Source organism: Apostichopus japonicus, chromosome 20, assembly GCF_037975245.1.
Source record: "Apostichopus japonicus isolate 1M-3 chromosome 20, ASM3797524v1, whole genome shotgun sequence".
Lineage (NCBI taxonomy): Eukaryota > Metazoa > Echinodermata > Holothuroidea > Aspidochirotida > Stichopodidae > Apostichopus > Apostichopus japonicus.
In genome coordinates, this window is record NC_092580.1 from 15,968,783 (window position 1) to 15,983,132 (window position 14,350).

Below are 14,350 nucleotides of genomic sequence, written 5' to 3' on the forward strand. Positions count from 1 at the left end.
AACGGCAGAGAAATAGATAAAATAAAACAACAGGTCACTGCGTTTGTAACATATATATGCGTTATTCCTGCACAAGATCCATATTTAGGGATACTAACATTTATGTAACATTCTGCTCATATTTTTCTTCCAGTAATAACAAATCGTCAGATGTCTTCATGGAGGCTAAAGGTGACGGTTCGACCCGAACATGATCAAAACGGGATAGTCATTACTTCTAATCCGTTGGAACAATGTGAGGACGATCTCTCTGTGTATTAACCCAGTACGTACACAGTAGTCAGGAGATATGCAGAGTTACTATATACCACTGTACCTTTACAACTTACTTACAATTGTAGGTATTTTACCTCATTAGCCAACAGTGGGAGAAAACAAAAATCTGACAAATGTCATCCCCTTACTAATAGTAGGTTTCTTCCAGTACTATTACAATGACTAATGTACTTGGGTAATCCATGGAAATTTGACGTCCAACTTGTGACACCTTTGGTGTCCCTGTTTAACGGTGTGTCCTAGTAAAATAACTAGTACTATTTATTGAGAAAGAACGAGACATAGTCCTATAGACTTATTATAGACTTATTTTAAATTTGTTTGATTTTACGTATACAGACAGTGAAACTGTCATTTTTTCTGTTTTGTAATAGTAGCGCTGAGAGTGTCAGAGGCTTTGACCCTTCATGTATGTACCTTTACTTTCCCACTAGTTTAGTGTTAGCATGTGATCGTTACTAGTTAATAAAAAACAGTCAGATAGCATTGTCAAGTCAATACCAGGACACTGTCATATGAATGAGAAACATTTTGCAGAAAAGTCCCAAATGTACACTCTTTCAAGATAGTACAAAATAAATATATATTTGATATGCAAGATACTGTGGCTTTTGACTGGCACAGCTCCCCCCGCCCCTCCCAAGCACAGAATTGGTTGTTTAGGGGTGACCACCAACTATATGGGCTAAATGGATCATTTGGTAGAACCAGGGACTTGTAACCTGTGTAAGCTGATTCCTGTTCTAGCCAATACTTTCTTTGCTCCTATTTCAAATTTATTGATGAATTTCCCAGTCAGTTTTCTTTTCATGATTGACTAGTAATATCTAGCAATTACTAAGAATGATGCAAGATATCTATATGATCACATGACTACTATCCTAGCACGTAGTGTGTCTGCATTGGGATCAATGCTACTGGAAGGAACCTTTGTGTGTTGTCAGAATTTGAATTAGCTTACCGTTTGGAATGTTTACAGTTACAAGTCTGACCAGAGTGAGTCTTCATGTGCAGACAGATTGTAAATGTGACCTGCTTGAAATGATTTTAGTTTAGCACTAGGATATAAACCCTATCAGTGGTAGCAAGGTTATAGTAACAAGTTCAGCCAATCAAAATTTGCATGCAAAAAATTAAACGGGTACTTTAATATCCAAACTTGCACAAGCATGATTTTGTATATTTAAAGCGAATTATGGTGCCCTACAAGCTAATAGATAGTCTATTATCGGGATGCAACCATACACGTTGGTCTGTACTTGTTATGTATGCAAGGTTGGTACGAGCCGATAGTTGTCATAATATTATCAATGATTGGTTGTTGATATAAATAGAATATGGTGCTACTATTCATAAGAATTATGCAAGATGCCCAGCTTTAGCATCATCATTCCCTCCTTGACAAGAGAATGGTTAAATAAGGAATTAGCAAGTAAACAGATTTCAATCATGTACTAGAAAATTATGTCTTTGCATTTTTAAGAATTTTATTGCTACACATTTGGCACTACGAAAGGTGTCGTTACCTTTACCATGCAGTAATGCTGTGATGAAAGTTAACGTTACCTATGATCTAAGGTAATGAAATTAAGGATTCCCCTCAGACCCCTGCTATGTGGGAGCCCAGTGCCACACCCCTCCCTCATAAAATCCAGGATCCGCCCATCGTAATGCAGTTTCACTACGTAAATTTATGCATACCTATTTATTAAAATAATGGTTTACCACAAAGGAAAGTTATTTATCGATTTATAACAGCAATGATATATCATTATTCAAAACAAAACAAATATACAGATTTAAATATTAAATTTTAGTAGTAAGAAATTAAAACCTTAAAAAGTTGCTTGTGAAGTGCCTATAGTTGGTTATTTTTAGACTTTTGTAAAGTATGTGATCATAAGTATCACAACACTTTTTTTTATATTTTTTCAGTGATTATTTTTTACAGACAGTATTTGCTGAAATGCTACCTGGATAACTAGTGCAGTTTGTTTGTATTAACGTCGATTATTATCTTCTGGTGCTAGATTGGAGATATTATTTCTTTTATTTATTTCAGCTTTGTATCTGTCTTCCTGCTTTTTTTGTTATTAATAGTTTGGTGTTAGCTGTCTAGGTAGTTCTCTGAAATTGTGCGTTTGAAATTCCCTTCTTCTGGTTTTCAGGTGCAATATATGTATTACCTTCTTTTCTTCTTTTTTTTACTCCAAACATTTATCCAGAGGATATCAACTTAATCACTCAGGGCTCTCATGCCTGTTTCATGCTGTGATATGATAAAACCATTACAACTGCACCATTACCAAGATAATGCTGGGGTATAAATGTTCCCAACGGTCAGATTGTGCTCTGAAAGGTCATAGACCTATTTTGTTCTGACTTTGATAATTCTTGGCTGTCAGACTAAGAAATCGCAGCTGATATTTTCGAATTATTTTCGAATTATATGAATCGATTCTCAAAAGAAATATCGACCTGACAAGTATTATGAAGTAAAGGTCTGGTGGTGTTGTTATTATGTGACATCATAAAGGATCGTGTTGTATCATTTTCAACTGTTCATTTTCTTTCCACTTCGGAGAGTGTACTTGGACGGCTAGCCCATTAATTCATGTGTTTTCTCCATGATGGGTTCAATTCAGATTCCTGTTGAGTTGTCACTGAGATGATTTTACTCCTTATCAAGCAGGTACATGAGAAATATGCTTTACCCGCTGAATGGGTCATGATGTTCATGTTGCTTTGATTTTGGGAGAAAGGAGTTACGTGCCTGGTAATCACCGATGTTGAGGTTACAGCTTTTCTAATGTCATCACTGAGGTGATTACCACCACCTGACATGTGATAATCACTCTGTAACCAGTTAGGTGATTTTGCATGCATTGTAATGACCAACGATGAGATTATAGCCTTGTTTGTGCAATTGCTAAGGTGATTACCACCACCTGACATGTAATAATCACTCTGTAATCAGTGAGGTGATTATGCATGCATTTTAATCACCAATGATGAGGTTACAGGTGATTATGCATATCTTGTATAGCTTGTCTTGTGTCATCATCATGGTGATGACAGCACTTTCCTTGTAATCATCAGTGGTGTGACTACTACAGTATACTGCCCTTCATCAGTGTGGAAGGTCTTGTATTCACCAATCATGCAATTCCAACATAATTAAGGTGATTACTGCCAGTCTTGTAACCAATAATAAAGTGATGACAATTTTGGTGGTGATAACTTCACATGCCTGTGATCATCAATCAGGTAATTACTATTATAATCATCAGTAAGCCTTAAATATATAGGTCATTCATTTGTGTCATGTAATCATGATTAATTTATTTTTCCAAAAAATCATCCTTGAGATAATCACTGCTTGGTTTGTAATCATTGGGTTTGTAATCACCTTTAGTACCTTTAGTGTAATCATAAGATAATACCGATAGGCTTGTAATCATTTATATCATGAATACTATGTAACTTGTAATAATAATAATAATAAAATATGACTACTAGATGTATTGTTATGATCAGTAACATGATTAGTACACACCTTTTCATATTATGATTACTATACATTCCTGTTTACATTGTGCTTACTGTATTATGTTTTACCATTGATATGGTGATTACTATGTATCGTAATCATCAAGATGGTGATTCCTTATAGTAATCTTCAGTGAGGCAAGCATGCATTCCATGACAGTTTAATACTTGATGAGAAAAGATAATTTCAGTAAAAAAGTATTTTTTCCCCTTTTTCCCCCCTTTTTTAACTTAAATTAGGCAGTTTGCATCATATGCTCTTGTAACTAATAAGTTGATTGTTGCATTTGTTGATGAAGTGATTACCATTATTGAATAGGATAAATTATAACACAGTCTAAGACTGTTTTGCATCACATAGTCTTGTAATGAATAACTTGATTTGGTGCATTTGTATATGAAGTGATTACCGGACTCGATAATCATAGATCATGACATTGCCCAAGGCAGTTTGTAACACAGGGTCTTGCAAGATCTAATAAGGTCGTTGGTGCTATTGGTTATTTGTTGATGAGGGGGTCATTTGTTGATGAGGGGGTCGTTTGGTTGATGGGGTGACTAACAGACTGCATGATCATAAATGACACTGCCCAACAAAATAGTGGGGATGAAATTTTCTCTATTTTCAAGCTTCTTTTAGCAACAACAAAAATTGTCAACTGATACACAACTTGTGCATTTCTGGCATCACTTATCTCAGTCTTTTTCTGTAATAATACTTAAAAGGAATATTTTATTTGCTTTCATTACAATTATTTTAAAATTAATCAATTCAAAAGTAGGTTGAAGTAAGTCTTTCTCACTTCATAATTTACTCTCACTGACTTACTAACCTCTGGAACTGAGTTTTATTTTGTCATTCTTTAAACTCTCTTGCTGTAATAATAACCTATGTTCCAGCCCTTTTATCCCCCCCCCCCTCCATTCCTCAAGAGATACAGTAATTGAAAGTAGAAAAGTAATAGGGTGAGTTATATGCAATACCACTTAGGGCCCACCTCTTTCCTTAATGTAGTGTACAAAGGAGACATGCCCTCCTACACAGGTCATTGGTTTCACAGTCCATTGCAGATATGGATGTGACTGTCAGATGAGCTGCAACAATACATCACCTGTCACTCTCATGTCTCTCTTGCCTGTTTCACTGTGTGTGTTACGTCTCCATGGCAACTCCCTGGTTACACACCACTGTTCTTCATGTCTTATATATTTTTGAATAAAGTCTTAATTTTTATCAACGTGAGCTATAATTTTAAAAGTAACGTTTTGTAGTAGAATTTTTTTATTCAATTTTTTTTCTGTGTTTTGATATATTTAAACAAATAAAGCAAAGCCTGTTTAAGGCCGACTGTATTTATATTGAAATCTGACTGTGCTCTATCATTCAGGTTCATTCAGAGATGTGGTCTGATGAACTCAATATAGGCCTATAACTGTCTACTACAATATTTCATGTTTAACCACTTCTTATGATTGGCTGGCTGTGATGGCTACCGTTGTCCCCTAGTAGTATTCTATTTGAAATAATAATAATAACTTATTCTTATATAGCGCTTTACATCAAAGAATGATCTCAAAGCACTTCACAAAATCACATAAAGTACATCACATAAAATACATCACATACAATCACATAAAATGATACAACTTAAAATTATTACAGCTTAAAAATATTACAGCCTAAAAATATTGCATCCTAAAAATTACAAAAATTAATAAAAATAAATATTCTAACAATAATTATTAAAGCAACAAAATTCAGAAATTAAAGACAAAAGCAATCAAATATGACAGTATACAAATGAAATGAAGTCCATTTAAAAAAAAACTGAGATTTTTTTATATTTTGAATATCTTTCAAGGTGTACTAGGAGATATGTGATAAATAGTATTATGGTTTCATCCCCTCAGCTATGTCATTTGCAATATAAGCTTTGCTCCCTGATAGAGAGTGTTGTCTTAGGATGCTCCCCCCCCTCCCCCTCTGCAACTTCAGCGTGCAACCCCTCCCACCAATGGGTCAGGTTCAGGGATATTTGGTTTAGGTGAAGGGTTTTAAAGTTATGTGGTAAACGTTGAGGTCATTAATGAAGAGAAAATAGTAAAACTTTAGATGTAAAAATGGTAGTATTTGTGGCATATTCATGCTATATTATAAGTCTATGTTTGAATTACGTATAAACCCAAAGTTGTGCTGATAACTATTATTAGTTGGGAGAGGTGGAGGGGGGTGGGGGGCAAGTGGAAGAAGTCAGTATTGTTTGGCTTAATCATAGGAAGTGTTTTAAAAACAAATACTACATACCAGTGGAGATGACTTCACAGTGTGGCTTCATGTATGTATTTTCGACATTCTGGAAATTAGGCAATGAAACTGCGAAAAAACCTTTTATAGATGGAATTTAACAAGGACACATATTCAACTTACATATAAAGTGTATACAAATATTGAGACTTGTTTTTCTAAAACTTTGCTGATATTAAAAATTTGTTACATTGATTGATTGCCCTATCAACATTTTAATAAACATTTAAGTATTGTCAACGTCAGTATTGAGTAATACAGCCATTTGAGTGGGATTAAATAGCAATAATTACAGATGTGCAGAGATATTTTCTTCTTTATGACTATGGAAAGCCTCTTATGAGTATTACACCGAGATGGTAATATTTAAGTATCACACATAATATGGTTGTTTGTATGCCGAACATCTTTCTATGTAAATGTACTTTTCAGTTATAAACTATTCAAATACGCCATCAGTTTGATTCTTAACAGTAACCTGCTTCTCCTTCTCTCTGTCATTCTCCTTATCATTGTGGTTTCTGGTCCTCCTTCCCTTGATGCTGCTGCTGCTGCTGCTGCTGCTCCTCCTCCTCCTCCTCCTCCTCCTCCTCCTCCTCCTCCTCCTCCTCCTCCTCCTTCTCCTCTCCACTTCCTCTTTTCTTTCTCCTTCTTTTCCTTGGCCTTTGCCCTTTTGCTTCAGCTTCTCCGTCCCCTTCTCCCCCAGCCTCCTCCCATTACTCCTTCTGTTACACCATTCTCCTCCTCTCATCCATCTTCCTTCTCCTCCTCTTACACCAGGGTTGTCCAACCTTTTGATGAGGAGGGCCACCTCGAAGGATTATAATAAAGGAGGGGCCGCATGAGCCTACAAGCTCCTGTGGCATATTCAGGGTTTAACGAAACCAGAGCAGCAAATTTCAGTGGCCCCGCTAGGGGTCTGTTGGGGGTATGGGAAATGAAGTTACTATACAAGCGGATCGCCACCGTAGGTTGGTGCGTGGCATGCAAGAAAAAAAATCGCCCAAAAGATGCAGATTGCAGGAAATGACACTTCACAAGCCTTCTGATCTTTATCAAAACAATCTTCATATTGAGATATAATGATCTCTCAAATTTATCAACAAAGAATTCCTGGGTAAAAGTACATTTGTAAATTAATGAGGACCTTGCGGCGGGCCGCACTGTGGCCCGCGGGCCGTAGGTTGGACAACCCTGTCTTACACCTTGTCGGGCAACCTGATGTGATCAATGTAGGTCGTAATGTTTGGGTGGAACAGTTTCTTCTTGTGTGTGTGACTTAATTCGTCTGTATGATTAACTTAACCCTCCCATTCTTTGAGCTAGATAATACTAAAGCATATATGTGTCGCCACAACACTTGGCAATTTTGCAGAGAACTGCTTCTTCTTAGAAGTGAAAATGTCGCAAAATGTTCGATTGATAATCTTCTTTGTTATGACGTTTAAGCGCTCCCGTAAAATGTGCAAAACCACGGGTATAGCTGTGTTCTGAATGGCACTTATGATGTTCCGTAATTATTGAAGAACGCACCAATAGGGCTGTACTATAAAAACTGTTACAAAAGGATGCACTTTCTATAGTAATTAACGCAGCAGTAGCTAAATCATTTCAGCTTGAACGTCAGGTCTCCTATGAGTTTATAGCAGAAGCAAAAAGACCACAGCATACGCACTCGTTCAACTCTCAAGTTAACAAATGTTACCCGAGATACACTTCGGCATCATCTAGGAGTCCGTGTAACAGCTGTTCCCGGCATCATGGTGAAACATCTAGTGAAGACCATAGCTGGTGTGTTAACCCTCACATTGCTCTTAGCAACTGCTCATGCGAGAAACATCAGTAAGTATAATTACATATTTCTGTTTTTTTTTATTGAAAGAGACATTTTTCAATATAGCATTTTTATTGATCTTGGTCCATCTTCCTAACGATGTAATATGATACTAAAATCCAATAACTATTTGTCCCTAGTTTATTAGCTTAAGTTTCCCTTAAAAAAAAAATGGAAGTGAATGACGTTTTCTCAGTTGTCTCAACGAAATTTTTGAGAATTGCAATAAAATTCTTTAATTAAGTACTGACTAATTAACCTTCATTTAGTAAAATACCAAATCGTCAAGGTTGTATTAGCTTGATCAATGACAATGTAAGTTTTAAGTAATACTCTATGTTTGGCAAGGTTGTTGGCGAAGACAGTCGAGGATTCTCGAATTGGTTTGGTTTTTAACATTTTGATAGAAAAAAGTGCTTGCACGATCTTCAAACTTGTGTAACTTTATAAAGAAAACATTTAAGTGACTAAAATTCTCACAGTGGTTACCTTGGAGGAAACAAAATGTTTCAGTCATATCACGGACTCGATACGTGATATCATAGCCCATAAGTATTAGTTTGTGTAGTTTTGAGAAATTTATAAATTATTCACGAATGCATATAGGACAAATTTGATCCGTGCGCGTTTTACATGATTATGCGATCAGGACAAATTACATGTATTCGAAGCTTGTTTGCACCCCCGGGTCTCTTCAACAGGCCAATATGACAGTGTCCACACAGGGTGTTTATATCCTGTTTATTCCCTAGAATAGGATCGAAACTACTGACAAAATTAAATTCCTCGGCCGAGATAGAAAAGGCGGCACGTCTAGATTCGGATTTCATCAGGAATCACTTTTTTGTACCTAAAAGGTCACACAATTAAGCCCGATCACATTTGGTTCGAAGATCGTTTACACAAATTAATATGATTCGAATCCCTGAGCTGGTCCCTGCCAAGATTAAAATCTCCGAGATTGATCCAGATCTCTGATTTGACACCAGCCGTTTAATTCGGAGTTTCATGTTAGCAGTCTCATCTCCGTGTTCGAATCTATAGTGTACGGCGTTAAACATTTCCAATTAATATGTATTGGGACTTGCTTGTAATCTTCTTCTTTATTAATGTTGATGAAACGAGGCAGACTGCAGCTTAATTTAAAATCATCTTTACACGCACTTAGATTAAACATTTTATCTTTCCATGCAAAGAAACACACACACGCACACGTACATCTACAATGCGAATTCTTCTTTCAAGATCGCAATGTACTCCATTGCCATTGTTACCTCAGTTTGTGGAGCGCAACAAAACAGGACACGGCTTTCTTTGTCAGGGCGATCTTAAACGTTTGGTATCAAATTAACCCATTTCACCAAATAATTGGTTACTAGTCTAGCAAGACTTAAAAGCTTTCTTTTTTAACCAAACTTCACTACATGCATTAGATTGGTTGTGTATGCATTATGGCATGCATGCTGTAGTAGTTTCTTGAGCAGCGTCTTCACGCTAGTTTTGTTTTCTAGTTCGCTGGTGAAACCGCTGTTAGCTTCACAAATATGGAACGCCGAAAAAGTGAAAAAAAAATGCGGTGAAAAACGTTTGTGATCCCAAGTCTCTTTATTATGTTTATACAAACTTTTTTTCACAAGTCATTTTCATGCAATTATTCATAATCACATAATGCCATTGTTTTCTTTTGTCGTTATGTTTACATGATGATCGAAGCATAAAGGACTTCCGCGTCTAATTCAAACTCATTTTATGCAAGCCCTCAGGCCCCTCATAATGCTAACGCTTTTCATAACATTGCATTGCCACATAAAAACCACCGAAAGTCATTCTCGTGGAGAGTACAATGTAAATGCATTTTGAAGCGGACACCATTATAATATCAATTGAATGTTGGGTTTACTAACTCCTTGCCATGCTTTACATGCGAAAACTTTTGACCTCCACATATAACTGAACAGAGCTATACTCACCAAGCTTGAAGTTCATCCCAGTTTTTGCTTTAAATTTTGGAGTAAATTGTGCTTACAAGGTTTGTAAACTTTGACCTGTACGAAAATCAATTGACCTCGTAAAATGTCTAAGGGTGGATACACACCCCACGTGAAAAGTAGATCCAAGTGTTCCTGTTGATTATCATATTTTACTACGTTTCCAGACCAGATGACCTGGTGGCCTCAAATGATCCATGCGAAACATATTAGGTAGCACATACTCACAAAGGTGGATCAGCACGCTGTGTATGAAGTTCATCTTATTCTTAGTGGATCATGATAATTAGGAATTCAGACTTTTACCAATGTTGACCTGAAACGACCTTCAACATATACACAATAAACACCCAAGCTTTGCTGTTGAAACTACAATTTTGTTCACAAAGTTGTCCGCCATTGACTTCAATGTAACTTTGTCATGCACGGAAAGATAGAGCCACATACCATGTATGAACATAAACCACCGTGCACTATTTTTCAGTTTCAATATTTACTATTCATGGCGGTATCCACACTGCACACAGGCGCGGGTCCGGGGTTTGGGTTTGGGGGTGGGCAGAAGTTTTGTGGGTGTACGTATTCCGCTTTTTCGACCCCACATAAAACATTAAAGTAGTTTATTAGCACAACCTATATGTAAAACTTATTATATCTTAAATCCCCGGATCTCCCTGTTCATGGCCACATCCTTGTCTTTTTTAAAATCATAGATCCGGCCCTGGCACACACGCTCATAGGATTCCTTTTACGTTCAGCAAAAATATAAAAATTTTGATACTTCTTGCTGCTTCCCATGCAAATGATATATCATGCTTTCTTGTTCCTTGCATCTTTCAGCTGTAGAAAGTTGCTACCTATATTCATATTCGTGCCAGCGTTTGCTGTGCACAGACATCCCAAGACAGGAAGTTTGCTCCTGCCATCAAGGCTGCCAACTTTTTAACGATTGCTGTCACGATGTTGAAGCGTACTATGAGAGATGTTTCACGACAACTTACGAAAGATCAGAGACCAACACACATCTCGTTCAATTTGACTGTATCGAAGATGAACTATCCCTCAATAACTATTGGATGGTGGCAACATGTCCTTCTGATTGGACGGGAGTTGATAATTGTAGCGGTCTCGATACCGTTGGAAGACTAGATAACGGTCTCGAGGCCATTCCAGTCTTTTCCACAACTACCGGCGTCACCTTCAAAAATGTTTATTGTGCCATTTGCAATTCCGAATTGCTGGATGATCTTCAAACGTGGTCGCTCTACGGAGACTGTCTTTGGAGTATTCAGCAGAATCGTAGCAGATCTGAAACTATCGAGGTCCTTACTGAATCCTGCCTGAATACCAGATTAGCTCCTCCGAAAGACCAATGGATGAGTAACAATTATTTTGTGCCCTGTCTTAGCCCATACATCGAAAATATGATCAGTTCATGTCCAGACACATATATTGAAAGTACAGTTGCAAATGAAAGCATCATCAACCTTTGTAATGATGCATTCGCCCCACTTACGGTCAATAATATCACATTCAGGAACAACTATTGTACGGTATGTTACTTCTTGGCATCAGAGGACGAAATCTCGTTATCGACATGTGTTAGGTCGACATTTCTTAGCTATGGAGGCAGGCTGCCTATATCTCGATTTAACATATTTGCACCGTTGTCACTATCTTTCAATCTCAACTCAAACGACGACGAATGCGACATCGATGAAGTCTTCGACGAATTAAAAAAGGAATGTGCCTTTGTAGGCTGTCCAAAGGACTATGAACCCGTAAGTAATAATTGTGCTTACAAGAAACAAACAGCTCAGATTAAATGCGAGCAAGTAGAAGTAGAAATTATGGCAAACGTCTCGATGTCTGAAGCTGAAGTTTGCAACACGACAAACCATGATCCCGAAGTGAGCCACTTACTAACATGCATCGAGCAGCATTTAGGAATTAATGTCAACCAACTTGAAGGGGTAAGCGACTATTCGGAATGCATTGATGCGTCCAGAAGTAAAGTTATTTACTTTACCGGTCAAACACAAAGTGCTAAGTTTTTGGAAGATTTAGTAGCATCTCTGCCAATTGGTGAAGTAGAAGAGATTCAATCCTCAGATGAGTGCAGAAATGTTAATGAAATTCAGATGACAAGCCAATGTGGAAGGTTTGACCATGAGACGTGTTTCTCGAATTGGTATAAAGATCTTGACATTGTCATTCAGAAGCAAGAGGACGGAGAGAACTTCAATGTGACTTTGTTGAATGACCAACAATGGCAGGATATAGAAGTCCACGTAGCAAACATAAAGCTCAAATACAATATTCAAGTCCTTTCTGGGGTGGAAGTTTCAACTAGGAGATGGTACCAATTTTCATCCTCCGACTCATTCCCATGCGGGATTGCGGCGTGTCGGCAGACTTTCTTTGCAAATGCATCCGAATTTACAAGTTCGGCTAATGATTCAGATTTGCTTGTAAGCATCCGCGATAATTCATGGATACTGCGGCCAGATCAGTTCAGATGGGAAGATAATGATACCATTGAAATCTGTGCCAAAGACGAGCCGACGATAATATCTGGCTTCTCGGGGGTACGATCAATAATTGTTCAAATCATGTACATCATGGGAACCATGTCGTCTGTAGTAGGTCTTACATTCAGCTTAATAACGTACGGAGTGTTTCCTTCTCTTCGTTCGACTATCAGCAAACTGCTGACAATGATCCTGTGTTTGAATCTCCTGATTGCAACAATCAGCTTCGTTCTAGTAGCCAAAGTAACCAATGTCAGAATGTTATGTGGATTAATCGCATGGTCAGTTCATTATTTCTTTTTGGCAACGTTTTCCACCAGTTCTTTGATTGGTTGTCATTTCATCCACACGTTCAGTTTCAAAGTACGTTCCTCTACGTCTAAGATGAGTACCACCAGTGTGGCTTTAAACATGCTATTCTGTTATGGAGTACCTTCTGTGATCAGTTTAGCGCTTTACATCTGTCAACTGGTACTTGGTAGAGACCGTGTATACTATGGTGACCAGAACATTTGCATCATCGGTGACAGACTCATCAATATATGGTTTTTCTCGGTCCCTCTCGGGCTTAACGTCGTCTTCAACGCAGGTGTGTTTGTCTACGTCGTTACTAGCCTATGCATTCAAACTCGAGGAAGCAAGTCTCTCGCCAGGAACAACGACACAAAGGAACTTTTCAACACCTTCTTAATATTCATTAAAGTAAGTATTCGGGGCGGATCTAGGTATGGTCCTGGGGTCGTTAAATCCGACTCCCATGTGGGCGTGGGGTTGCGGGGTCCCCTCCCCCCGCCCAGAAAAAAATAGACACGAATTGGCACATGGTGAGGAATATTTTTGGGCTGTCAATTAGCCCCATAAATTAGCTCTACACATAAATTGTGTAAGTAACTACGTTTGATATTTTGTATTGAAAGGGAGCAGGTGTGCACCCCACACTCCTGGATCTGCGCCTGCTCATTCATTGTTGGTAGATAAGTTGTCTATGGTAGTAAGCAACAAGGCTGTCAATAGCTTAATGAAGGGTATGTTGTGTATTTGATGAGGAACATTCCAAATATGCTCATGCATTTTGGTACCTTAACTTATTTTTTGGAACACTGTAATAAACTGGGCCTATATTCACAACTCCTGACTATATATGACACTGCTACATTAAATACAGTTTTGGTACCATGCAGTGATCACTGTATTTGCAAAAGAAAAATGCGTAGGTGAGATAAGGAGGCCTTTACCATTACAAAAATTGTCACCCTGTATTTCACCGTTAGACTTGCCAACTTGTCTTCTAAGGTATGTTTTTATTGGACGTATGTTCTTCATCAGCATCCATATAGCATGCAGATTAGTTGAGATGATTGGTTCAGCGTCTCCCTGATTTGAGACGAGCATACACATATTTACATACACGCACCGTACAACAACACACACACACAGTATCATGATATCACAAAATACTTTTGCATTTGGCAAGGAATCAAAACCCTACTTGCAAGGCAGAACTTTCTCAAAATTCTGTCCTTTACACATTTTTTTTGCTATTTTATTTGCAGATAGCGACAGTTCTTGGGTTCACTTGGCTGTTTGGATTCGTTGGAAGTTTAACATCACAAGAGTTTTTATTAGCATTATTTGACATTCTCACGCCTTTTCAGGGATTCATGATATTTTTACTATTCATCTGTAAGCGAAACACCTGGATACTGTGGAAACAACGTTTGAACGTCAAGGTTAAGCCACAAAACAGCAGAACCACACGAACGACAGCAGTCTCCAGCATCACTGAACGGCTAAACAGAGATACGGCTGGACATGAGACTACCGCTACGTGAATAAACGGACGGTTGTACGGACGTACTGACAACAT

The 14,350-nt window shown here is 37.8% G+C and overlaps 2 protein-coding genes across 6 annotated transcripts in view; both read left to right on the plus strand.

Moving 5' to 3' along the window:
* LOC139961570 (solute carrier family 35 member E3-like) overlaps window positions 1-5,190 on the plus strand; it is a 29,931-nt gene extending 24,741 nt beyond the window's left edge. For all 5 annotated transcript variants that reach the window (XM_071960856.1, XM_071960858.1, XM_071960859.1 and 2 more), the window contains one exon: window positions 134-5,190. In XM_071960856.1, the coding sequence (XP_071816957.1) occupies window positions 134-194 (61 nt within the window). In that variant the 3' untranslated portion in view covers window positions 195-5,190. The remainder of the gene's footprint in view (window positions 1-133) is intronic.
* A 1,556-nt stretch (window positions 5,191-6,746) lies between these two features.
* LOC139961559 (uncharacterized) lies at window positions 6,747-14,318 on the plus strand. The gene is made up of 3 exons (XM_071960830.1): window positions 6,747-7,972; window positions 10,793-13,185; window positions 14,037-14,318. Exons 1-3 carry the CDS (start codon window positions 7,891-7,893, stop codon window positions 14,313-14,315), a joined length of 2,754 nt encoding a protein of 917 aa, XP_071816931.1. The 5' UTR covers window positions 6,747-7,890; the 3' UTR covers window positions 14,316-14,318.
* Window positions 14,319-14,350: the final 32 nt, after the last annotated feature.